At 50.3% G+C, this 26,741-nt stretch overlaps 1 protein-coding gene across 1 annotated transcript in view; it reads left to right on the forward strand.

Annotated features, from left to right (window-relative positions):
• The window catches only part of BOC (BOC cell adhesion associated, oncogene regulated), a 54,485-nt gene that overhangs the window by 18,940 nt on the left and 8,804 nt on the right, over positions 1–26,741 (forward strand). Inside the window, exons 2-8 of the mRNA XM_066569091.1 lie at positions 12,338–12,505; positions 12,873–13,151; positions 20,800–20,946; positions 21,255–21,398; positions 21,817–22,110; positions 22,946–23,218; positions 23,777–24,075. Of these exons, the coding sequence (XP_066425188.1) occupies positions 12,421–12,505; positions 12,873–13,151; positions 20,800–20,946; positions 21,255–21,398; positions 21,817–22,110; positions 22,946–23,218; positions 23,777–24,075 (1,521 nt within the window). The 5' untranslated portion in view covers positions 12,338–12,420. The remainder of the gene's footprint in view (positions 1–12,337; positions 12,506–12,872; positions 13,152–20,799; positions 20,947–21,254; positions 21,399–21,816; positions 22,111–22,945; positions 23,219–23,776; positions 24,076–26,741) is intronic.

A 26,741-nucleotide genomic window follows, 5' to 3' on the forward strand; every position in this document is an offset into this window, starting at 1 on the left:
CCAGCTTGCTAGGAAAGGGGTGTGGAAGTGTGATGCCAAAGAGCTCAGGAAATGTGTCTGTAGGACTGTTCCCCCCTCCAGTTCCATGCAGGGCACAAGACCCTGCAGCAGGCATGTGCCAGGGCTTTGTACTGGAGTCACACTCTCCCCTTGAGCCCAGGGCACCCCGGCTCCCCAGTCTGTCCCCCTTCTCCCATTCCCTCTTCTCTCATGTGCTTTTATTCGTTCTGCAAACAGCGTATGCCAAATCCAACTTCACAGCTGGCTCTGCTCCACGTGTTTGTTTTCTATGCCTGCACGGCGCTCGCCAACTCCGCTTGCGCCACGGCTCAGAGGTGGAGGCAGCGGGGGGGGGGGGGGGGGGGCGGGAGAGCAGGGCTGGTGGGGAGGGAAACGGGAGCAGGCTGCTGCTTGTCAAGCCCTTATTTGTTTAAAGCTTAAGCCTGTTTGAGAGAGCCTTTTTGGAGTGAGGGGTAAGTGGCAGGGGTGGGATGCAGGGGAATGGAGAAAGTAAACTGTGTCAAGGAAAGCAAACTTTACAGCTGGAATTGCTGCTGATGCTTGTTGTGTGAAAGGCCTGGGGAGGGGCCTTCGGCTCTGATGTGGTGCTTCTGGCGTGGGTTCGAGTGTGAACGGGCAGCAGTGACAAGTGGGGAGCCAGGGGCAGGTCTGTGCTGTGCCTGGTCCTCAGGGGCGCTGCTGCTGCTTGTTAAGGCTGGCTGTGGCACTTACTGGTGTGTCCTAGGAGCTGGCTGGGGCACAGCAGGTGAGTCTCCCTTCCCAGGCTCTGAGGCAGCAGCATTTTGCCATCCTTTTGTTATGGAGCATCCCCTTGTGAACAGAGAGAAACCTTATGGCGGCCCTGCCCATCTGTGCAGGGTGACCTGAGCTCTTGCTTCATCTCCTGCCGTGTTTGGCTCACTGTCCTCAACGGGACCGTCATTTTTGGAAAGGCGTGTTTATTGTTGTGCTGATAAATGGGGCAAATCACATGCAAACACAACCTTTAAAAAAGCCTAAACAATGCAGCCCTCTCCTCTTCATCTCTGGGAAGAGGGGAAATCTGTCAGCCATCCTTAGACCCCACTGTGAGTGTGTCCCCCATGATTTTTCACTTCAGGGTGAGCCCCATGGGGTTTTGGAGCAGCATAGCAGCTGCTGATCATGGCACGAAGTAGGGCTCTGGCTCAGCCCATCTGGGTTCTGGCACTCAGCACTAATCCCTGCACCCCACCTTCAGCATTTGGCGCAAGCCAGAGCATTTTCTATGGACAGTCATTTCTGTCCCTTTGTTTTGCTAGCCTTGAGCTTCCTCTTGTGTTTTTTGGAGTAGTGACATGTCTTCTAGGGGAAAATTGTCCCAGCAGAGAGTTCTAGAGGCTTTTGACCTGCTCCCATAACGAAAATTATTATTGTTAGTGAAAAGCAATTTAGTGACAGCTATGGAGAGGAAAAACTCCCATTTATTCTCAAATTTAGGAAAGAAAAAAAAATCCCCAACTTTTAAATACCGTCTTCAAAGGACAAGAAAAATGGGCTTGTGCTCTTTTGCATCCCAGCAACAAGTCATTGCTGAAAGGAGTGCAAACTAGAAGGCAGTTTCTCTTTATGGTGGTGATGGGGATGTCTCTAAAGCCAGCCATCTGGGGATTAAACTTTGTATTGACGTTACTGGCAAGTACTTTGTCGTGTCTCTTTTGTGTGCTCTTCTGGATTTTGATGTCAACTGTGTTAAACTAGCCTTGTGCTTGTTAATGCAGTTTCTAGGCCTGCTCCCATTGAAGTCATGGCAAAGATCAGGCTGATTTTGGTGGCAGTAGAATCAAGTCCTCTGTTATAATCCAGGGGATGTGTTGTTTTAGCAGGTATTTCTCCTGTGCCACTGGCTTAGGTTTATGATAAGCTTGGCTAGTTTTTTGCTGCAGCAGTTGTAGGCACCCTTTCTCTTCAAGTACATACTGGAAGGTTCAGAGCCTAGGAAAGCTACCCAAGTCTTTGCTCTGCCAACAGGAAAATTTCCCCATGGCAGCTTGCCCCAAGGAGGGCTTAACAGTGTCACTGGCAGTTTCTGTGAACTTTTCTGGTTTGTGGTTTGGGGTTTTTTTATTCATGTATTTGTTTCACTCTATTACTGTTTCTAATTGGACATGGACAAGATTTTTCTATTGTTCCTAGACAAAGATTATTTGGATTTTAATTTTTTTTTTTTTTTTTAGTTTGGTACTTAAAGGTATCCCATGTTTAGGCATATGAAGATTTGGGCTGCTCTTAAAAAGTGTCCATAGCTGCTGTGTCTGGCTTGTGATCTATTCTGTGAACAAGAGCTTCTGAGTCTCATTTTGCAGATGGCCATAGCTGACAGACACTGAAATGTGCTTGCTCCCCGAGCACTCTTGCTGTGCTCCATGCAGATGCTGACTGGTGGGGTTTGTCCCCCACTCCTCTGTGCTTTGGTTCATGTTATACAGAAAGAGGAGTGTTTCAGCTGGTGGTTACCAGCATGAATGGATGCTGGGATATTTATTGTCTGTCCTCTTGCAAGCTTGACCCCATCACGTGACAGAAACAATAAAATAGAGATGGGTCTTTTCAGGGCAGCTCCATGTCCCACCTTTGCCATGATTTGTGGTCTTCCTTCCCATTCTTGACCACTGCTGTGGCTGCAGGGAGGCCATAGGGTGATATTAGGTAGCCTAGGGTTTGGGGTTTTTTTAGCATTGCTGCGTCATCAGTGGCAAAATGGTTGTTCTGGTCAACATCTTGATGTCCTGTAGTCAGGGAGTGAGAGTTGCCTGTGTGTGTTCCCCAAGACCTGCTGGGGAAGCAATGGAGAGTGAAAACAGCTTTGGATAAGAGCATCCTGAAAGGAGTGCAAACTAAAAGGCAGTTTCTCTTTATGGTGGTGATGGAAATGTCTCTAAATGTCCATTTTGGACATTTAGATGTCCATTTTTCCATGGAATTCTCCATGGAAAAATGCTGTTTCACTGAGACCAGGGCATGCTGCAGAAGTCTTAAGCTTTTGTCTCAGAGCAGCAAGGAGTTTCTGGTGGAGAGCAGGAGTGGTTTTCCTGCTATTCCAAGCAGGGCACATTTAAATTAAGTGTCAGCTGGGGAGAGAGAATTGCTTGAGAGGTGATGGTGTGAGGTGAGCCCCTGCTCAGAGGAAAACAGGAAAAAGACTTGAGCCTGGATATGCATCTGGTGAGTGAGCTATGGCATTGCCATGTCATTGCCCTGAAGCAGTGGGGACAAATGCAACGTGAGGAAATCTGCCAAAATCCAACTCCTTTATTTCTTCTTTCTTGACCCTGTCATCTAAATTTAATTTTCCTGCTCTTTATTTTCTGTCACCTTTATTCCGCACTTCCCTTTAGTATCTCTGAGGGCTTTTGCCTGGCATCACTTCCCCTACATCTGCCGGGCCTGCCTTCTCTCTGACCTCTCCCTAACCCAAGAGGCAATTAGAATCTCAACATCAGATTTCAAGGTTTGGGGTTTTTTTTTGTTTGCAAAGGATGAGAAGGGAAAAACAAAAGCAGTGCCCTGAGTAATGTAAACTACCCAGAGGCACATCTGTGCCTGTGTGATGACAGCTCCTGGTGGGAACTGCCCATCGGTCCCTGCACCCTCCTCCACTGCAGCTGCTGACTGGGAGGGAACAACCTGAGGCCCAGCTCATGTTGGTGTAGGATTCAGAGTGGTGGAGCCCAGACCAGAGCCACCTGCATCAGTTGGCACTCACCACCCATCCTGTGGGTCCCACTGCATCAGTTGCCAGCAGAGCCATTCTCTGGGCTTTTCTTGTCCAGATGTACATTCTCACCTATTCCCAGCTCTCTCTATTACATGCTTTTCCTCTTTGTCCAAAGAGCAAAAAGGTATGGACAGGTAATTTTTTTTAGTGCTTGTATCAAGCATCCTAAAATAACTAACTCTTCTACCCAATGGTGTGAAGTCTAGAGGACATGGGATTGTTCTTCTGTGTTTAGTACAGCATCTGACTGCATTGACACTGATCTCCCGCTTTAGTTGTGATGGAATGATAAAGCAAGTTTTGTTTTGATGTGGCAAGAGAGATTGCTTCAGGCAAGCAATACAGTGCACTAAATCCCTTGCTTCTGAGACTGAAGGTGTGTTTTCACATCATACTGGTATCAGTGGGTGACCCCTTTCCTGCTGCCTCCTCTGAAATATTTCTTACAATGAAGATTCAGTGTTGTTCCATAGCAAAGCCTCAAAAAAGCGAGACTTTGTTGCTGCACATCAGCTGAGTTTATCGAAGTTGTGAGAAAAACTGAAAACACTCCAGAGCAAATAACTCATCACAAGTGTGTTACTACATTGATGTGGTTTTCAAGGGGATCCTGACCCTTTTTTCCTGACACCAGCCTTGGCAAGAGAGTAGGTTGAGCTGCACCTCTGTGGGGCCTTGATCTCGATAGCAGCACGATCTTGATAGCAGCAATTCTGCTGGTTCTCTGCCATTTGAAAATCAAGCTCCTGAATTCAGGGCCTGCACCTTTCTGTAAGTGCTGCAGATGTACACCCCTTTCAGGATTCCTCAGCTCCCTAAACTGGGACCTTAGCTGCGAGGCGGAAGAGTCTACAGGTGGATCAAGAATGAGAAGGATGGAGAGTGCTGAGGAAAAGTTGGTGTAAAACTGTAGTAGCTCTCCAGTTTGAGAGTGATTCTGGACTGAAAGGTTTTGATTGGAGACACAGCCTGTCCCAGCCACGGGGGCAGCCCTGGCAGCTGCTCCAGGGCCCCTTTCTCCTGGCACACACTTGGGAGAAGGAGCCAGTGAGCAGCCAGTAGTTCCAGGCTTGTTGCAGCAACAACATCTGTTTCCTAGGTGCACTTTGTTTCTGAAGAGGCTGTGCAGCACGCTCCATCTGCGCCCTTCTCTTTTTTTTCTTTTTTTTTTTTTTTTCCTCTTTGCCGCTTGTGCCGCGTTCGGGACGGCTCTTAGGGGAGGCAGGCACTTCCCGGGAGGACCCTGCGCCAGCTCCGTGCCAGCGCTGCCTGTCGGGCTCTTTGCACCCGGAGCAGTATTGTCAGCATCTTGACAGCTGGCTGGCTGCATGCTTATTAGTTACTACTTTCCTCTTGCCCTCCACCTCTCCTTCGCCTCCCTAACCACCTCCACCCTCTCCCTTCCCCCTTCCCGTTCCTGCCCCATCGGCTGGGCAGCCCTTCGGGGAGCCCCCAGCCTCTCCAGATTAGAGCTCTCCAGGGACTTCGTCCTTTTGAAAGGAAGAAAGAAGGAGAAAAAAAGAAACCAAAACAGAAGGGAAAAAAAAAAAAAAAAAAAAAGGAGGGGGAGAAGGAGGGGAGGAAAAAAAATTTATTAAAAAAAAAAAAAAGAGAGAGAGAGAAAAGAAAGAGGGGAAACAGAAGAATGAAAACAGACCCAAGGGGCAATAGTCCCTCGAGCCATTTCACTGCATTACAATGAATATGGACTCTATTAAGCTCCGTTCTGCCTGTTAGTGTTTCCCAGGGCAACACAGCTCCCATATGGCAAGCATGCAGCAGATTAGGGTAGGCCTCCGGGCTTCATTGAGGGCCCGAGGCTTGACTGGCAGTTGAACCCCATCCTTCCCCCCCCCTCCTCACACTTGACACTGCCTGTGTTTATCTAAAGCAAAAGGGCCCGGGTGGGAGAAGGGGGCATTTGGGGGGTTATTGTCCCGGGCAATGGGAGAGGGCAGGGAGAGGGGTGGGGGGGTGATGAGGGAGGGAGGTGGGATGGAGTAGAAAAGGGGTGGGGGGGCGCAGCCCCTCATACATATTCAGGAGGTGTCTTGAATGGGCAGAGGAGAAATAAAGCAGATGGAATTCATGTTAAAGAACAGCCACAATCGCCCTCCAAAAACAAGGAGAGAAAAGCGGGCAGCCTTAAAGGAGCGTAGGGAGCAGCGTTTATCCAATTAGCAGGGTTGTCAAATTGAATTTACTCAGAATGGAGGGGGAAGCCGGGGGGGGGGGGGGGGGGGGGGGGGGTGTGGGTGAAAGAGGGAAATTAAGTGTCTAGGGAGCATGATATTGAAGAAAGGAGGTGGATTTTCTTTTTTTCTTACGCTTTAGCCTTGTCTTTTCAAGGACTGGAGCTGCTTTCAGGGCACGCCAAGGGGCAGCAAAAGCCAGTGTGTATACTCTTGTTTTAGCACAGGGCTCCTCTCCCGGTAACTGTGGAAAAAAGGACGTGTACCTGTGGGGCAAGGCCATCCTTGCATCCGTGGCCTGCCTGCACTACAGCTGTCCCCAGCTGACAGGTCCTACCATGCCACAGGCAGCGCCCAAGGTGAGGCTCACCCTCTGCTGTGTCACTGCTGTGGTGACACTGGGGAGCCTGTGGCAGGTGTGAGGGTGGCATTTCTTCTTCAAGAGGCCTCACGCTTGCTGGCTGATGAAATGCCAACGTGAAGGGGTTTTCTGGGTCTCAGCAAAGTCAGCCTGATCAATGCCAGCTGGAAAGTGGCGCTCAGTTCAGAGGAGCTGTTGGATGGAGAGCTGCCAGAAACTGCAGGCCTTGGGTCCTCAGGGGTATGAGCAAAAGTCAGACAGGCTATGAGAAGGCTTTGCATCCTGTTGCTAAGTCAAAGCCAGCATGCCCAGTCCTCTCCCTGGTGATGATGCAGGCTGTTATGGAAAGAAACTGCTCAGGGAAGTAGCTTCATCTTGAGGAAGACAAAAAAGTTACAAAGATGTTTGTATGTTTGGTTTGTTGCTGGTATGGTTTGCATGAGCAGTTCTGTTCAAGGAAAAGAGATGTTTTCCCTGCAAGTTTAGTTTATTTTTTAAAGAGGTGTCTATTTCTCAGGACTTGCTTGAATTTAAACTGTGGTTCTTTTTAGGGTCACCCAGTTGCAGTTTTTAGGAAAACTCACTGATCTTTGGTGGTTTTGCCATGCCAGGTTTTATTCTGGATATTTTCTTTCTGAGTATGAGCATGAATTTATCCCAGGCTTTCTCTGTTGTGGCTTTTTGATGGACTCTCTGAGCTCACAAGCAACCACTGAAAGAGTCTTTTTGCTTAATTGCTTTAAAAAAGGGAGAAGGTGACCCTCTCATACAGTTAGTCAAGGGCTATGTTAAAAGAGCTAATGCACTCTGAAATCAGAAGCTCTCAGTGCTACAAGAGGGAAAAAGGGGCAAGCTTTTATCCCTTTTTCCACAAACACTGTGCTACCTCCTTGACTTCAAACATAGTGGTATAATATTGGGTTCTGCCTTTCTGCCCACTCCTGATATCAGCCTTTTCCCATTTGGGATCCTGCCACTCCTTATGGCATCTGCACACCCATCCCCATCAGCTGCCCATGATGTTCTGTGGGAGAGGAGCTTCTGTCCTGCACCAACCTGTCCTTTTCCCAAACCCTTTCAGAGAAAATGAGCCTAACTTATCTGTGTGAAATTAATACTTTGAAATGGGGACAGGGGTTCGGTAGAGGTTAATTTTGCCCTGTGGGATGTTACTGTTTGATGGGTCAGGGAGAAGCAGTCAGGGATGTCCAGATTGCTGTCCATGCCCAGGAATCCTGCAGGGACTTTGCAGCTGATCTGCTCAAAGATGTCACCTGGACAGTATTTTTAAGCTAGAGGATTATACAGTTGTACAGTGGGATTTTTCAGAGGGGATGGAAAACATTTAGCATCCAAGAACAACTTGCTTGATAGAATGGAGGTTCCAATCAGAGAGCTTTTGATTTCCAGCCCCACTTGCCACTGCTTTACTGGATAACCTTGGGCCAGGTTGGCTTCCTCTTCTAGCCCTCAGATTCCTCAATTTGTAAAACAAAGGGGTGCAGTTGGTCTTTTCTTTTTCACATTTTTTTTCAGTGGTTTTTGCTTTAGGCAGGAAAAAACTACTGTGTTGTATTAAAAAGTAATGATTACAAGTAAAATTGGCTCATAATACTGTGTAAGACATTGCTTTTTCTGAAAAGCTGAGGTCTCAATGTATGAAACAGAGAGCTGGGAGTTTCACTGTCCCTGCTTGACCTGCTGGAAAAAGAGAGCAGCTGCAGTGAATTCTCCAGAGTCACCCAGGGTGTCCCCAGCTGGTGGCTGGACTGAAGTTGCTGCAGCCTTTCCCTCGGTGCAGAGCAGTCCTTGCCCCTTCCCACTGTTCATGCCTTGCAGGAAGAAGTTCCCAAGGTCCATCTGAATGACACAACCCCAGCCTGCTGCCATGTGCTCGGTGACTCCACACAGCTCCCGGTCTGCCTGGGCATTCCCGCAGCCTTCCCATCCATCCCTGCCTGGGATGTGTGCTGCGGGATGCTGCCCCGGAGCTGGGGCACAGGCTGGTTCCTATTTGGGAGCCTTGTAAATTACAGGCAATGTGGCAGTAACAAGGGCTGCTTGGCTGGCCCTTGTTAAGCAGGAGGGGGCTTGGGGCTGTGAGCTGCATTTCCTCAGTAAAACCTTCAGTTTCTAATCAGCAAACACCTCTCCTGCGGCCTGTGCTTAATTCAAATCCCTTTTTCCTTTAGAGATTTGTCACCCCCCCGCGCAGGCGCGGGCCTTTCTTCCCTTTTATATCTTCACCGCTGGTTTTCCTTTCTCGCTCCGCTGCCTTTGCAGTGCCCTCCGCCGCCATGGCACAGCTGGGGCTGCAGGCAGGGGCCTCGCTGGGCTTAGGTGTGTGGTGGGAAGCTGAGCCGACAGATTTTACACCCCCACCACCCCTCCTTAACTGATTAAGCTCTCGTTAATTTTGTTCTCTTAATGGCCCCTCTTTTGATTTACTGGGCTGTCTGAAAGGGACTTAGAGCTCCACCGACAGGAAATTGTTATTTTAACCTGGCAGGAAAGAATTTAAAATAAATAAACAAACAAAATTTTTTCCCTCCCTCTCGAATCTCTTTAAATTACTTTAACTCTTTCTTTTCCTAGATAGCAATTAAGCAGGAGCTATCAGGAGTGGTGTTATAGGTGGCTGCAGAAGTGCTGGCAACCAGGGGCACTTCACAAGCTACCTGCCTTGGGGAGAGGAGGCAGCAGAGCAGGACCCTGTCATGCAGCAGTCCTGCAGCCCCTGGTTCAGCCCCTGGGTCCACCACCTCTGGGAAGTCAGCTGGGGTGTCTGGGGTCTCCTCCACTTCCCACCTCTGCCTTCTTTCCCACTGCAGTCCACTCTGGTGCTGCTGGCAGGACAGGAGGCAGATCGAAAGCTGCCTGATTAATAAAGTTCCTTGCTTTGCACTATTGCAGCCTGCTTAAGGACAGCATTTTCAAAAGAGGTCAGCTCCCATTTAGGCATCGAAGTAAGTTGGTTGCCTATTCAGGAGTGCTCAGCATGTCAAGAACTGAATGCTTTTGAAAATCTGGCTTCAATTGTAAAAGCTGAGAATTTCAAAATCTGGCCCCGGATCCTAATAGTTCTTTTGGAATTGATGTTTTCATTCATTTTCCTCATTATTTTTATGCTGGCCATTTACTTTTTGTACTTCACTCAGCTGTGAAAGAAATGGCCACATGTCCCTATTTAGAGCTTGTACTCTTGCCTGGAGGTTTGGGGAGGTACCATACATACACTCGTTGCAACACACCTTCTCTCCTCATTCTCTGCTCAATACTGTTCAATCTGCCTAGTGCTGTGGCCAAATTTTTTGAGCTCCCTTTTTTTTCTCCCCACCTATTGCTCTTCATCTTTTCACAGACCTGGGGGCAGCCAGTTCAGTCACTGCATCCATGTGCCTGGGTGGTCCTAGCTCACGAGGGGTCTCATGCACAGTTCTGTGCCTTTGGCTTTGCCCTTCTGGCCAGAGGCTCTGTGCAACGCAGAGCTGCAGGGAGGTCTGGTTGGAATATCTTTGCCTAACCCCTTCGTCAGCCTGGGCTCCAGGGAGCAACTCCTCTCCGTCCAACATTTTTCCATCCTGCTGCCAAACCCATCCAGATAGGGGGAATGAGTCAGCTTTGCTCCATAGGCTTCCAATGCTGAGGAGCCAGACAGTAAGTCCTACCCCAAAATGTTTCTACTGCATCAGTGAAAGGCTTTCCATCTCCAGTAAACATTAGGGTGTGAGGTGTTTTTAAGCCTGAACTACCTCAAAGTCTTTTCCAGATGAGTGTAATTAGTGTGACCTTAACTTGTGCATCAGCAGTGGTGTCAACACTGCATGTTGTGGTATGGACAGACCGAGGGCACTTTTACAGCCATCATCAGTGGTGACTCCCCGTGGTGGCTGTGGCATAATGAAGGGTGCTTTGGTGGCTGTCTTACATGGAGAAATAAACTTGAGCAACTCAGATGGGTCTCCAAGTCAATCACTAAAGTATCCTGATTGACTTGGAGCTGTCAAGTCACTATGTGCTGGTTGGTGGGGGAAATTTTGACGCTCTTCTCAGGTGAGGAGAGTGAACACCAAGAAGGGTGAGGTGTGTGGGAGGGAAGTTGCTGTCTTGTCTCTTTGGCACTGGAGGTTACCCACAGGGATTTCCACATGTAGCGGGGCTGTGGCCTGCAGTAGCTGGAGTATGGCCTAGTGTTTTCTCTGGATGCCTTCAGGATATGTCCAATGTCTGAACTCCATCCATGCTCCTGGATGCCTGGAAGCCACATTGGGCCATGCCAAGCTAGACTTAATTTATTCTGCCTCTCAGTAGGGCTTGTCATCTTGGCCTCACAGCCACTATACCCATGATCCTGTAACTCCTGTAAAGAGCTGCCTTGGGCCAGCCAGTGCACTAGATTCATACTGGCCTGCAAAGGGCCATGTAAAGATGCTCTTTGTGGCCTTTCCAAACTCCAGCAGCATGTTGCTTTACTTGGTGTTTCTTCCTTTTGAAATCACCAGCTCTGAGGAGATTTTTCTTTCCTCTTCTCAACTTTATGTGTCTCTTCCATGACTTCTCCTTCAAGCAGAGCTCTGGGATGTGGGAGGGGGGGGGAAAGGAACAGCTTGTGAGGCTGTCAGAGGGACAGCCCAGTTTGCAGAGAGGCATGCAAGCCAGCCTGCTGGATTCTTGCTGTTACAATGTGCATCTCAGCATGCTGGCCATGGACATTGCCCTGTGCTGCACTTCTGCACCTTTGCTGTCACCAAAAGCCAAGCAAAGTAATTTGAGAGTAGCTTGGTGATATTTCCCCAAATATGTGTGGTTTCCTTGCTAGCAGTAATCAGCCTTGCCTTGAACAACTCACCAGGCATCTCAGGGGGAGTATGTGTCAGTCCTTACTTTAGGAGTTAGGAGGTTTAATTTTGGGGGTTATGCTTGAAGGAACTTGTGCCCTTTTTTGACTGAGATGGGTATGGAGAACACATGCTCAAGCAGGTGATAGCTCAAGCAGGTGATAGCTCAAGCAGTGACCATGGTGGAAATAGGAAATACCACCCTGCAGAGTCAGGTGCTCCTGAGGATGGTGATTGTGGCAAATGAGCTGTTTGCTACAGGGGGAGCAGGCAGTGTAACTGCTCTTTGGGCTGGCTGCCATGGCTGCTTTGGGTTTGGTCTTGGGCTTCTTCCCTGTAGGCATGCCACAGGAGCAATTCTTCAGTGCCCTAAGGCTTGCAGGTCGTCTTAGTGCTGCAGCTGAAGGGAGCTCAAAATCCTATAGCTGCATTATGATGCCAGTAAGGGAAATCTCCTCTTGACTTCAGCCTATTGCCTTCGATTAAAGATGAACTCAGTCTGACATCTGAGATGTCTCTTGGGGTGACTGTTGAGGTCTTTAATCCCCCTGACCTGGCTTGTCTGCTTTAGTGTTCGTTCATGGGTCTCCAAAGCAGCTGCTGCAGTATGCAGCTCTTCACAGCAACCTGGGTTGTGACAGGTGGCCTTACATTTCTAGTTTTTTGGGGCTAGTTGACACTTTCAAGTATGAACCTGGTGGTTTGTGTAGAGTTAAAATAGGTGGTGTGTTTCAGGCAGAACAGTTAATCTGAAGGATTTTCATAGGTTGAGTCTCTTAGTTAGAGTGGACTTGTACTGCTCATTTACTTTAGTGTTCAAAATAGAATATATTCCAGACATAGCCAAGAAGTGGCAGCAACACTCAGTGGATATCTTCAGTGACGCTTTGTTGGAAATGTTTGTGTTTTGCTCCTGAAAATTGCCCGGTGTGCATCGCTGTCATTCACTGTGCCAAGTACAAAATGGGGCAGGAGACTGTGTGTCTGTGTGTGCGTGTGTACTTAGGATGGGATGTCTTGGGAGACTCCCAACTGTGCCTGGGGGAGAGCCTGGAGAAGAGAAATGCTTGCATCAGCATCTGTAGTCTCCTCAGGCCACTGGCTTGGTGAATCTGGCAGTTTAGGGATGTTGGTAGAGAAGCCAAGCAGGGTTGGGTTTCATCCATCCTGTCTCTCTTGTCATCCACAGGAATCCACTGCCACAAATCCACTGCATCCCCTGCGGCAGCTTATGGGACCCTTCCCTGGGCAGCCCAGGTCACAGCACATGGGATGGCAATGACACGTGGAAGGAAGAGGCCCATGTCCCCCATCCCTTGCCTCGTGCTTGTGGCTGCCAGCTGTTTTGCCAAACTGAGTGAGTGTCTTTTCTTACCCATTCTGGTTTGCCTCAGTGCTGTTTAGCGTAGCCATGCCTCACAGACAAAGAGGTTTCCTCTCTCTACTGTTCCCTGAGTAGCCTTGACCAAAGGTTTAGGTTCAAACCCTCTTCCAGAGGAGGATACATTTGGAGTCGAACATTTCTCTCAGGCAGTGCCAGGAAGAAATGGGCTGAGGTTCATCTCTAAAAATTAGGGTGGGTGTATGAGGACTCCAGGGGATGGTGCAACACAAGGAAAGGCCACTTGGAATGCAAATAGTACAGCACTGCAGCTTTTTCCTCTGTCCATTCTATTGCTGAGTCTCACAGAGCTTTCTTATTCCCGTTTTTTCCCTCTGTGCAGGTGAATCTCTGCAGGTCACAGTGCAACCTGCTTCTATTGTCCAAAAGCTTGGAGGCCCAGTCAGTCTGGGGTGTGTGGTGGACCCCCCTCGCGTGAACCTCACCTGGAGACTGAATGGGAAGGAGCTGGCTGGATCAGACGAGGTGCTGGGTATCCACGTGGAGCGAGGGAAGCTCATCATCATGGCTCTCAACAACCGCACCGTGGGGCGCTACCAGTGCATTGCTCGTGTGCCTGAAGGAGTCATTGCCAGTGTCCCTGCAGTGGTAACCTTAGCTAGTGAGTAGCTTTAGTTCGCCGACAGCCCCTGCCTTGCTTGGGCCATTGCTCACACATCTTGAGAGGCTCATCCATTCTTGCTTGCTGGTGCTGGCATCAAGGGATGACTCCTTTGGCATAGGCCCTTTTGTAGCATTTTTGGTCATGGACTGGATGACATGGTGTGGCCCAGTCTGACCCAAGCTATCCTTCTCCTGAGTGATAGGCTGCAGATCTGTCCTTCAGGGAGAAGGTTTTGCAAGACCAGGGAATGCCTGAGCTGTGTTTCCTGACAGTTAGGCTGCCTCCTCTGGTTCCTAACTTATTGATGGAGTTTATAGGTAGTACCTGCTGGAGCTGATGGCCCAACTGCTGCTGGGGCTGCTGCCCACACAGGGTTAGTGTGTGCTACGTTTTACTGCCTTCTTGAGACACAACTCTGAGCAAGGGACTTTGCTCCTATTCCTGAGCTTATGTGCTCCTCACTGCTGCCCTCTGGCACTGGGAGACGTGTGCATGGTCAGAGGTGTCTTAGGTGGGCAATTTTTCTTACAAGCACCTGGTTTTGGCCACATGTTGTATGTATTTGGCCAGAAGGGATTGTATCTGGATGCATGTGAGAAAGAGCAGTGGAGAACCCCACCTTCTCAGAAATCCACACAGTGTTTGGTGGAGCAAGTGTGTGCAGAGGAGGCTGCCATTGCCTTGCAGTGACAGTCCCTGAGTGTAGAACGGGCTCCATCTTTCCCAGCAAAAGGGAGTTTGGGGCTAAGTCTTAAGAAAATGAAGACATGAAGATGTTTGTGCAAAGTGGGGCCTGGCTTTGCTTTAAAGCCAAGAACTTTTGGCTTGTCACTGATACATTAATCAGGAGTGAAATGTTTAGGCCAGACAGGGTGGGAGGAGGAGGAGGAGACTAGGGAAAGCAAGGAGAGAGTTGCTGAACTCTGAAGCAGGGTGGGAGGGAGTTGTCACGGGGCCGAATCTGTTGGGGGATTTGGCCTGAGCCCCATGCTGAGATTAAGTTTCGGAGAACACATTCCAGAGCAGAAAGGGGGCTGTGTATGCTGGTGGCCTGATAGAGAGAAGGAAAGGAGGAGAGAGGTGGATGGGATTACCAAGGGCATGGTTTGAATTTAGGAGAGTAGGGTGTGCACAGCTCCTCATCCTGATCATCTCCTGCTTAGCTGATCCCCTTTTCTTTTTTCACTTGCATCCCAGCCCACTACCACCAGCTCTGGTCTCCTGGGAAAAGTATGTCTGACCTATATGACTGCTTTAGCAGTGAATGGGGGACAGGTCCTAAGGCACCAGAAGGCCCCATAATGTCCTTCAGGACAAATCAAAGCTTCTGAGTAGGGCATCAGCCTTCTCCAGGAGCCAAATTACCTTTGCCTAGTGTGTGCAAAAGAGAAGGACTTGGCCATTGCTGTGTCCCTGTTGTGGCAAACGCAATTCTGAGAGGAAGTCAGGAGCCCCACTCAGTGGAGCTCACAAAACTGGAGCCAGAGGTTGGATGATCAAGCAGCTAATCCATTGTGGAAAACCCCTGTGCTGTGCTGCACAGGTCCCTCATCCTCAGGGGTAGCTGGGGATGGCAGAGCATCCCACACACCTGGATAGCCTCAGGTGATAGAGAACACCCAGATGGGGAACATACAGCAGTCAGTGAGTGAAGAGAGAGATAGGGCATCCCAGTGAAGGTGTGGGACTGAAGGTGTGGGAGGAGAATCTTCTGGAGAGGCTCAAATAACCAGTCTCATGTTCATGAGCTGGAGTCTGCTTGCAACAGTGGTGTTGCTCTGAAAGAACAGGGAGCACCACTTGGTGGTGGAGCTGAGTTTGAAAGCTTGGTAGCAGCTGTGCCCCAGGCTTTCTATCCTGCTCCAGACCTCCTCTATAGGACCTTGCTCAGAGCTGATTCAGTGGCGACCGTGGTGCGAGGAAAGCCCCTGGCAGGTCAGCTTGCAGTTGATAAATCTCTTTCCGATAACCTTTGGGGCTGAAAGAAAACCCTGTGAAAGTCTTAGTTCCATCCAAAAATTATTTTGGGATGGCAAGGGGAAAGTGAAACTGCAATGTGTGAATGAAAGCAGTGGGGGGAAGGATGGCGATGGAAACATTTTCAAGGCTTGGTTTATTTTGGAAGAGGACCTGGAGTCATTGGAAGAAGTGACTTGCTAGGTTTTGAGGAGTGTAGGTAAAATTGTCTGGCCAACTTTAGGCTATTTCTCCTCCTTTCTTTGGGCCTTGTTTGAAGGAAGGAGCCTGGAATGCCCCAGGCTCTGTGTGCCCAGTCCCTTGGGGCCTGCTGTGCTTTGCTGACAGTCAGCAAGCAGATAGCCATCACTGCAGTGCTGGCAGCCTCAGTGTAGCCCTGGGACTCACACCTCCTTCTCTCATCTGAGCTGATGAGAGTGATGCTGAGGCCATCTCTCTTCCCCCTGGCTCAGAGTGCTGGTTGAAACTTGCATTTAATTTCTCCAGCAGAGATAAAATAACTGTTGTATATCCAAGAGGTGGAGGGAGGAGGGATTTGCAGAAGGGAAAGATTTCACGAAGTGACAAAGGGAGCAGCCCTTCAGGCATCACTTGGGCACCATTGGGTCCAGTTAGAAATGAAGTGGAGCTCCACAGCAGTTGGAGCACCTTGGCAGCCCATGGCATATCAGTGCAGGTCACTGCAGGTCACACCTGCTGATCAGTGCTGGCCTGATTGTGGTGCACAAGATCAGCCCTGCAGGCCCCAGGGCAGCACTGCAGTCTGGGATAGCTTGTATGGATAAAACAGGAGTATCCCTGATTTTCCAAACCAGGCTTTAAGCCTTCATATGAATGAAAGCTGCAAAGAAGAAATGTTTTCTGTGTCTGATTCTCGGTGGCAAAGTTGCGATCCTGCCAGAAAGCCCTGCCCCAGCCCCTCTCCTGGGCAGGGGTGCTGTATGTAAAAGGCACAGCTGCAGTGGGCTCTGGTGGGGCTGAGTGATTCCATCATGGACTTGTACATGGTGCTGAGGGCTGGTTCTGTAACAGCTATAGGCTTGGAAGGTGAGGAGCTCTTCATGGAGCTCACAGGGGCAACTGAAGTGCAGGGCTGGAGCAAGGCTGATGAGCAGAGGTAACGAGAGCTGTGTAATTCCCAGAACTCATCTGTATGCATAGAAAATCAGGGCATCAAACACAGCAGCAAGCCTGACCTGAATAGCCATGATATTTGAACACAAAACAGAAAAATAGATGAGGGGTGCAGTAAAAAAACTCCACCTGTTCCAGTGTCCCTGTGGCCGGGGGTGTGGGATTGCAGGTACCTGTGTCTCGGGAATGCAGTGGGCAAGGGTGGCTCATTGCCCTGTTCCCTCCATCAGTGCCATGGGTGAGGTCAGTCCTCGGCCTTGTGGCAGCACGTGTGGGAAGCTGGGCCTCAGCATGTGGAGCTTTTGGGCAGTGACCTTGCACAGGGTCGGGCTGGGCATCCCCCAGGAATTTGAAGCTGCTTTCTGAAGACAGCCCCATTCATTTTCCTTCGCCAAGGCCTCTCCGCAGATACTCCCCAAAGGCAATGGCAGGAGGGAGGGAGGGAGGGAGGGAAAGAAGAGGATAGCTGCCTGTTGGAAAAGCATATGCAGAGCAGGCACAGGAGCTCTGGTCCCGGGGGCAGACTTGATGTGAGGAGGGGAGAGAAGGAAAACACAGGTGGTGTTTTGTGAACCATTGGAGCTGTGGCATGAGGACTGTGAGATGGCCCAGGGTAGGGGAGATGGGCTGGGGTGGGTATCAGTAGGCTGGAGTCCGTGGGACTGTGCCTGTCTCAGCAGGGTGGGAGGAATCTGGTGATGACAGCACCAGTGCCCAGGCTCCTGTGGTGCTGTCTGGATGGGGAGTGAGAGCTATAGCCCTAGGCTGCTCTCACAGCTGAGGGGGGAACAGTGGAAGGTGCCTGCCCCCAGGCTGGAGGACCCTATTCCTGCCTATTCCCCTTCCCTCTCTTTCCTCTTTCACTCTTCCCTATGGCAGGGAAACCTTTTACCTTGGGGCCATCATTTCATTTACTATTGCTTCTTCTCCAGATTTATTTATGGTCTCCCGTTCATTTAATCAGCTCTGTCTCGCCTGCCTCGTTGCTTGGCCCCCAGCCCTGGGACTCAGCTGGTTTCTCTCCCCAGTGACAGCAGCACAGTTGGCTGCAGGGCTGCACCCCGGCTCACCCCATCACGCCTCAGAGCCGGCTGCAGATGGACATGAGCAATGGCCTTTGGTTGCACTCCCTCCTAAACAAAAAAAGGGGGGAAAAAGCCCTCTTGTCCCAGTATGGCTGGGATTGGTAGTGCTCAGTCTGTCTGTCCGCAGCACCTCCCGGACAATGGTTGGGAGATGAGGACTTGCTTCACTGTGGTCAGGCATGTCTTTTAAGGACAAGAACATGGGCTGGCACGCTGGGTGCTGCCATATGAGAAGGAAAACCCAGCCAGTGAGAGGGGATGTGGTTTCTCCCAGCTGCAGTGGTTGTTAGACTCCTTTGCAAATTGCATGTTAGATGTGGGGCCTGGCTGCCACTGGCTGCGCAGCTGAAGGGGCAAGTGCTGCATATCCCCCTGGCATGGATCCTGTCCTCCAGCCCTCCCTGCTGGGGGGGACATGCATGGTCCCCCCACAACTCAGAGGCAGCTTGTTTGAACTCCCCAGGACGAAGCTGGTTGTCCCAGCTTGGCACTGTGCCCTCTGTTTTGCTGTGCTGGGGCCAAATGCAACAGGATCTGTGGGGGAGCTTGTCCCATGCACAGAGGGAGACAGGGGTGACCCTGGCCACCCCTTACCACAGGTCTGGCTGACCCATTGGCCCTAAAGGATGGCTCTGCATGCCCATACCGGTGGTGAGCAGGGCAGTTGAGATTGCCTGTGGCCAAAATCCACTGGCAAGTGAACCAGTCTTGTTCTTTGTGGGGAAGTAGGAATTTAGGAGAGTAGTTTGGCAGGAAGCTCGTACACTTGGCATATGAGAAAGTAGTTTGTCCCAGTTCTGCTATTTTTCCCCTCTCCCCTGCCAGCTTCACTCTGCTTCTCCAAAGGCACCTGGTTCTTGGTCCCCCAGCCCCCTCAGGATCCCTTCCTTTCCTCTGTTCTTTCCCCTATTGTCTACAGTTTCACCCCTTGTCCCTCACTTCTGGGCTGAGGGGAAGCCAGGAAGAGCTGCAGCTCCCTACTGTGGAGCTGCACCACCCACAGCTGTGATATGTGGGCTGAGCCACCATCTGGGGGGCTGTCTGGGAGAGGCCCCCATGTCTGCCCAGCCCACAGCCATCCCAGGGGGTGCCGTGGCTCAGGGTCATCATTTTCCATCTTCAAGATGGCTCTGCTATGCCAGGACCTTAGGTCTGCTCTTTTTCCAGGCTCTTGGGCCCCTTCTTCTCCTCAGGGTATGTGTGCATGTACACGTGCTCCATGTAAGTGTGTGTGTGCAGATCCCTGCCAGCATTGCTGGAGCCTGTGCCTTGGCTCCAAAATCTTAATTTGGCTGTGATGAATCCAGACCACCAAGGCACACATTAATTTTCCTGATGCTCGTTTATATTTTGTTGATCGGCAAAACATGCGCAGTGTGGGCAGGCAGACCCTGGGCTTTCGCCACTTCTCCACCTCTTTCCATTTCTGTGGCTCTCACTGTTTTATTCCTTGATCAAATATAAAAAGCAAAGAGGAGAAAATATCCATCATCGTTCCCTGCCCCAGCAGTAACTTTCGTTGGAGGAGGAGTGTGAGGCGCTGCCAGCATTTCACAAGTTAAGAGTTAACTTTCATCTGGCTTTAATATCCAATGGAAACATGGCTCCCCTCCTCAGCTTGTCTTAAAGAATTAATCACATTTCTGAAGTTCAGCCGTATCCCTTCTTTTTATTATTTTTTTTAATTGAACAATGCCAAGAAATTCCAGAAGTATTAAGCATGTTCATTGCAAATCATTTTTATGACATTGCAAAACCTCCCCTTTTCTTTTCAACCTCCTCCCCTTCCCTCAGATCTGGGCCCGGGACCGCTGGCTCCCCCAGCAGCTGCCCGACAACCCCTCCGCACCGCACTCGGGGAGGCTTTCTCGATGCCTTGCCAAGAGAGCTGGTTTTTATTTAAACTCCATAAAGGATCTTGCTTTAATCAGAAAATCTACTTGAGAAATTTCATGTCACTTTTCCATGACTGTGGGTGGGAGAAGCTTGGAGCCAGAGTTGTCTTTTGCCCTTGGAGCACTGCTGCATTTCCCAGAGAACACATTTTTCTGCTGGCTGGGGCTGCCAAGGGAGGCTGCCTGCCGCCCGCCTGCCGCCAGCCCTCCTGCTGCCCCCCTGGCCCCCAAACTGCCCGAGGTCACGGGTGCCACGTCCTGGGATGGGTTTCTGGGACTGAGGGAGCTGTTGACAGCACGTGGCTGTGCCATGGCTGCAAAATGCAGCACACTGCATTAGAGTGGGGTTTTGCAAAGGAAGTGTGGTCTGATCCAGAATTAGTGGCATGCCATTCAGGAGATCTGTTAGCCCTTGATCCTGGGAAGAGGCACCAACCTGAGCCTTGATGTGACAGTGTAACCTGTCACTTGTGACAACAACCAACTGCGGGATGTGCCATTTTCACTAGGGGTGAAAACACCTGGGCTGGTGTACAGCATTGTAAAAATGCACACGAGGGACTTTTTTCCTGGCACAAAACCTCCTCCCTCATAGCATAGGTGTCTGAGACAAACTTCAAACTTGAAGTGCATCGGCAAGGTTTGCCATCACGCCCAGAGAGAATGGAAACCAGTTTTCTCTCTGAAAAGTTTGATGGGGCCAGGTTGGTATGCTCCCTGCCCTTCCAGATCTGTGGGGTTTTGCTGCAGTCCTCTCCTCCTGCTTTAAAAAAACAGGGAAAAGAAAACAAAAAGTTAGGTACCCCTTCTTCTTAGTTCCTGTGCTTCCAGTCCTGCTCCCTACATCAACCCAGCCAGGGTGGGAACTCCCATCACAACATGGGCAGAGGGATGTGGTGGGACAGGGTTTTCACAGCTGCTTTAGGGAAGGAGCAGCTGTGCCATGTAGAGGAGGAGCTGGTTTTCCTTGCAAGTCCCTGTTCTTTTAACTGGAGCTTGGGCACACGTGTGGTTAACCAACTTCCAGCTGCAAGATATTTGATTGGAGCAAGAGTGCCTGGAGCAGAGATGCTGATTTCTCAGGTGTGGGAGGAGCTCAGGAAGCATCACACACTTCCTCCCACCGGGCATCTGTATACCCTTGAAGCAGGCTGGGCTTCCTGAGTTATGACTACAAAGTCAGCTTCTCAGTAGCAGGACAGCAGCCATGTGTGAAATAGCAGGCGGCAGAAGGAGCATTTTTGGCTGCCTTTCCGTGCTGCAGTAAGTTGGCTTATTTTTTACTCTCAGGCCAGGATTTTTCACCCCCAGTTTCCCAGCCCTGGAGCAGGCGGTTTCTCCAGAAGCTGTGTTTTAAGTTACTCATTTTGTAGGAAAAAGGGGGGGCGGGGAGGGGGAATCGTGAAAGAAAGCTAGTTTCCCTAGCTGCTGGGGTCACAGCAGTCCTCTGCCGGCACCACAAGGAAACAGACCCGAGTTCATGGGAGAGCATGAGCTGATAGCTGAGATGTTTAGCCAGCAACTGAGATGCCTTGTCTTCTGCTCTCTTTGCAGATCTCAAAGATTTCAAGTTTGATGGCCAGCATGTGATCGAGGTGGATGAAGGGAACACAGCCGTGATTGCCTGCGACCTGCCCGAAAGTCACCCCAAGGCTCAGGTCCGCTACAGTGTGAAGCAGGAGTGGCTGGAGGCCTCCCGAGGTGAGCGCACAGGGGTCTGTCCCAACAGGTTCCGCCACAGGACCCTCAGTTTCACCCTTCCTTACCAGCAGTAGCTATCTCTACCTGCTGCCTCCTTGTCCCTTTGCCACCTGTCTGAACACAAGTTACTTCAGGGTCCCTGGCATGGTCTCCCTGATGTCCATGCTGCCTGGGACATCATGTTTTTTTCTTTCCCCCTTGTCCACCTTTTCTTCAGGACACTGCATGTGTTCCATGGACAGGAGTTCCATGGAGGTTGGACAGGAGTATATCTTGTGATCATGTGCCACTTTCTCTTCTCTCTACAGACAATTATCTTATTATGCCATCTGGAAACCTTCAGATCGTTAATGCCAGCCAGGAGGATGAGGGGACTTATAAATGTGCTGCCTACAACCCCGTGACACAGGAAGTGAAAACTTCAGTCTCCAGTGAGAGGCTCCGTGTGAGACGTAAGCCATTCTCCCTTCACCACACATCTCCAGCTCTGGGGGCACTGATCAGTGCTATCTGGTACAGCTGGTTTTCTGTGTGAACCATTATCAGTTGCTGAGAAAACTCCTTTCCAGCAGCAGAAGGCCCCAAGGTCTGCTCCTGGAGTATGTGTATGCAGCCCTGGGGTTGCCATGCTTCCTTAGGATTTGTTCTTGGTGGTGGGCGGGCAAAGGCCCTTAGCCCTTTGGCAAGGTGGCTTTGGTGTGTGCAGAGAACCCTTACAGAATGTCCCTCTGGTCCTGCATTGCCATTTACCATCGCAGCAGAGGAAAACAGTGCGCCCTACCATTATCCCTACTTACCCACTGCACAGGCTGCTCTCCCACCATCCACCTTCTTTCCCACGCACCTCCTTCCACCATCTCTCCTCCCCAGGCTCCACAGCAGAAGCAGCACGGATAATTTACCCTCCTGAGGCTCAGACCATCATTGTCACCAAGGGCCAGAGCCTGATTCTGGAGTGTGTGGCCAGCGGGATCCCCCCACCGCGGGTCACCTGGGCCAAGGATGGCTCTGGTGTCTCCGCTTACAACAAGACGCGCTTCCTGCTCAGCAACCTCCTGATCGACCCCACGAGCGAGGAGGACTCGGGCACCTACAGCTGCACAGCTGACAATGGCGTTGGGGAGGCCGGGGCCGCGTTCATCTTCTACAACGTGCAGGTGTTTGGTGAGTGCTGCTGGAGCCGTCGTTTCAGGAAGGACTTGGACGTCTCATCTTCTTTTAGGGGAAGATACTAGCTCTGAAGCACTCTTCCTCTCCCTGGACAAACCACAATGTAATGCAAACCCCTGCTTGTGGTTCCAGTTTCCAGGAGACCAGACTAATTCTTTCTTCAGGGCTGTAGCTCCTCCTTCTTGGCTCCCACCATGGGCTGAAGATGATGGATTCTCCTTTCCTCTGCAGAAGCTCTTATCCTGTCATTTGTGGCACTGCTTTTGTTCTAATACTTTCTAGTGGAAGCCTGGTTGCTTTTTAGACATACTTGACATTGGCTTAAGGAAGACACTGGAGTGTCTTTGTTTTGTTCTGGTTTTTGTTCTGTTGTAGGGAAGCTCTATATGGAGTGGAAAATGTAAGGGATACTACACCTCAGATATTTCTACCACACATAACTTCCCAGTCTCACAATTTTTAGGGAGATTAAGCCTATGTTTCACAGATTGCATTTCATCTGGTGCCACCAATGTGGTGTTGTGGCACAAGCACAGTCTTTGCAGAGTAGCATTTCAGCTCAGAAAAATGGGACTTGTAGATGTCTGATGTCATGTGAGAGGGCAGATGGCCTTGGGCTACCTCCCTTTGCAGCTTATGTGGATGCTGAAGGGGAGGGGCATTGAAGCAGACCCATATGGGCCCCCAAAAAGGGAGTAGTGGGACTTTAGGGTAGGAAATGATCCATCACTCTGCTCTCATCCCTGCCAGAGAGGAAAGTGCAAAGCCATGACCGTGCCATGCTCCCAGCCAAGTGGTGCTCAACAGTCTGTGTCTGTTCCTCACACAGAACCCCCAGAGGTCACCATGGAGCTATCCCAGCAGATCATTCCCTGGGGCCAGAGTGCCAAGTTCACGTGCAAGGTGCGAGGGAACCCGCAGCCCTCGGTGATGTGGCTGCGCAACGCGGTGCCTCTGTCGGGCAGCCACCGGCTGCGGCTGTCGCGCCGGGCGCTGCGGCTGCTCAGCGTGGGGCCCGAGGACGAGGGCATCTACCAGTGCATGGCCGAGAACGAGGTGGGCAGCGCCCAAGCCATGGTGCAGCTGAGGACAGCTGGCCCAGGTAAGCCCCTCTCCCCAAAGTCATGGCCATTCAGTCACAGCCTAACAGACAGGACAAGGACAGGGGAAGCAGGGGAAGGAAGTTGAGGTGTTGCCCCTGCTTCCTATTTAACCTGCGCTGCAAGCGCTTCTGTGCCTGAGGTCTCCATATCTCCCTGTGGGAACATGTGACACCAGTTTTGCTTCTAAGGGTGGGGTCATGAGTGCACATTTGGGTGATCTCTACACAAGAGACACAAGACATCTAGGTGTAGTGCCTCACCCCATGGCTTAGCTCTGTCTCTGAACTTGCACTGAGCAAGAGCTTAAAAACTGAATTCACCTGGGGTAGGAGAGGTACCACCTGATTCCTTGGACCCTGTTGAACTTACACAGTTCAGCTTACCAGAGGAACTGCAGAGAGACAGAGAACCCTATGGTTTATAGCAGGGGAAGGAGGGATTGTTGCCAATACCTTTTTGAGTGGTACAGCAGGCAGCACCGCACAAGGAGCTCACAGCTCTGCCTTAACCACAGACTGGGATAGGTGTTTACTCTGCTGTGACACCTTGTCTTTCAGGAGCTCCACTCAACCCTGGGCGAGATGCCCAGCTGGACTCAGCTCAACCTCCAACACCACCTTCCAGGGACAGCGCCTTAAAGCTGCCCTTGGATATAGCTGGACTGCCAAAGCCTGGGACAGCCCCTCTAGCAGCATCTCCACAGTGTGCAGCCAACAAGGAGCTGGTGACTCCAGCCGAAGCCCCCATCATCCTCAGTTCTCCACGGACATCCAAGACAGACAGCTACGACCTGGTGTGGAGACGCCGGCCTGATAGCAGAGCCCCCATCCTCTATTACGTGGTGAAGCATCGCAAGGTATCCCTGTTTTGCCCTGCTCCCGTCTTCCCTCTGCACCATTCCATGGGTGGGGTGGTGGCCTCCCCACGTGTTTCATGCTTCATGGGCAGGGGCACCCATTGCTCACTGATGGCACTGGTTAGTGGGACCTCCTGAGCTGCGGTCTCAGCCTGTTGAGGTGTGATGGATACAGGCTGTGACAGGAGGTTTGCTGAGCTATCCAGGAAGAGCCCAGTGGCAGTGCCTGCCTGCCTAAGTATGCAGACGGCACATGCACACACTTACCAGTAGCTTCCATGCTCAATTCCTAGTTGTGTGCTTGCACAGGTAGGAAGCCCTGAGGGCAGGTTGCACAATAATTTGTTCTGCACAATGACTTGTCTTGGCACAAGCCACTGGAGCACCTCTGCCTTGAACGGGCTGCAGGACACAGAGCAGCAGCCTCTCCACTGCATGTGGCTGCCCTCCTCAGCAGCACTGAAGTGCCCATGCTCAGTGAGTGTGAGGATCCAGCAGAGAACTGTCATAGCTGTGCTAAATCCTCTGGGAAGGTCCTTATCCCCCAGATTTATTCTTGTAGCTGGAAGGCAGTGCACTGTGGTGTACATCGCTTGCAGGTGGCACAGTGTGAGCACATGGTGCACAGCCAAGTCCTGCTGGAGCCCATGGGCTCCTCCCTCTAGGATGCTTCACGATACTGCAGGCACAGGGCAGGCACAGCTGTAGCCCAGCAGTTTCTTTAAATGCTGAAGCACTGTTGAGGGAAAAATTCTGGTTTTGAGTTCTATAGTATCTCTTTCCATTTTGCTGGGGATAAGTGGGAAAAAGAGGCTTGAATTTTTTTGTCTGCTGCTTTTCTTTCCTTTGGGTAGGCAGGGAGTTGCGGTAGAGAGGCAGGTTTTGCCTCAAACCCCAGAGGGTTTGAGTAGTTCCAAAAACATGCCAGATCGCATGTTTGGGATTCCCACCCACTGCAAGGCACTGTTTTCATGTACATGTGAGTATATGTATCTATTTTCCTAGAATTTTGTGCTTTTGTGAAAATATAGTGTAATAGAAGACTGTTACAATCCTTGATTTCTTTCTAAAAAAAAAATAAGATGAGGATTTCAGCTAACCATCTCTTTAAAGAGCCCTTTAAAACAAAGGGAGAAGATGATGGCACAGGAACACAATAGGGCAAGCTTAAATAAAAAACAAAGTTGCCAAAAGCATCCCCAGACTATTGGCTCTGGTTGTCTGCCAAGGAGAGATTTATTCTCCAGTGGTGTATCATGTAACTACCAATTCTGCTTGCAATCTTAACTTGCAGCCTTGGAGTTTGTCCATATTTGATTTGTTTTTCAGCGCTTCACCTGGAAGGGGCTGTGGGGCAGTGAAGGTTACCATCGGTCACTGCAGTTTGCAGTAATATGTTTTCAGTGTGGTGCAAATTCTCAGCTGGAGACTCTTTCTTGGGATGCTTAAGGATTGTGTGGGAAGGAATTAGTCCCAATAACTCTTAAACGTGTTTTAAAAGAGTCTCTTTCTATCCAAGATTCTTAGGATCAAGTTAAATAATGATCTGGTTTTGACATTTCTGACTGGAAAAGCATGTGTGTGGAGAGGGAAGGAATCAATTTAGCAACAAAAGAAAAGGCTCTTTGTGTAGAAGACAGTTGTAAAGAAAGTTAGATCTACTGACAGGAGACCTACATTTGTACTGGGCAAGGTTCTGCTTCTTCTCTAGAAAATGTCTGTGAATGTCTCTTTTTACTCTGTTCCTACACTGCCCCAAACTCTCAGCAGCCTGCAAGCAGTCAGATGCCATGCAGCCCTTATTTTTGTTTCTTAAGAATTTCTCTTTCCCTTTCTTGGATATTAGCAGCTTTTAGGGCTCCCCTCCTTGGCCTCACAACTTTTGCAGGCTCAGGAATAAAAATAAAACAAGGCAGGCATTAATCAGTCAGTGTCAAACGCTTGGGGAAGATGAATGATACAGCAGAGTCTTGGCATTTCCGTTCTGTTGCGTTGCCTGCATTACTAATTCTCCTTTTGGCACCGGGTCACTTCAGTTCCTGCCTGTTTGCCTGCAAAAATATTATCTTTGCAGCTGGGGAGAAGGAGGAAGGTTCCACCTTCCCTCCCCTTCTGCATGGGGCACTAGGGTATCACAAAAAAAAAAAACCCCATGTTTCCAAGCTTTTCTGAGGGCTATGGCCATGCACAGTCTCTTCCCTGCAGAAACCTTTGCTCTAGTATTATGGTTCTTCATTTCAGCCCCAAAGTGCCAGGGGTGAGGCTTGATAAAAGAAAGTTGTGCCTGGGTACCTCATCCCACAGAAATGGCCAGTATCTAAATGAGCAGCTCAGCAGCTGGGCTGCAGGAGAGATTTGGCTCCTAAAGCAGCTCAGTCCTGTGGCTAATGCTGCATTTTGGGGGCCACTCCTGCTCTGCAGATTTACACACATAGAGTGGTGGTGGTATCAAAGGGAACTAGAGGATAGAACAGGGCTGACTGAACCCTGGGGTCAAGAAAACACTGGGGCTTGGGTGAGTTGTCCTGCTTATACCTGAATTGCTTTGTAAAATCAGGCTGGAAACATCTCCTTCCTTTGCCAAGAAGGACGAGAAGGTAAATGTGGTTGGTATACAACTTACTAATAAAGTTTCTGAGCTCAGTGCCCACAAGAAGCCCAGCCTG

The sequence above is a fragment of the Molothrus aeneus genome, chromosome 2, assembly GCF_037042795.1.
Source record: "Molothrus aeneus isolate 106 chromosome 2, BPBGC_Maene_1.0, whole genome shotgun sequence".
NCBI classification, from domain to species: Eukaryota; Metazoa; Chordata; class Aves; order Passeriformes; family Icteridae; genus Molothrus; species Molothrus aeneus.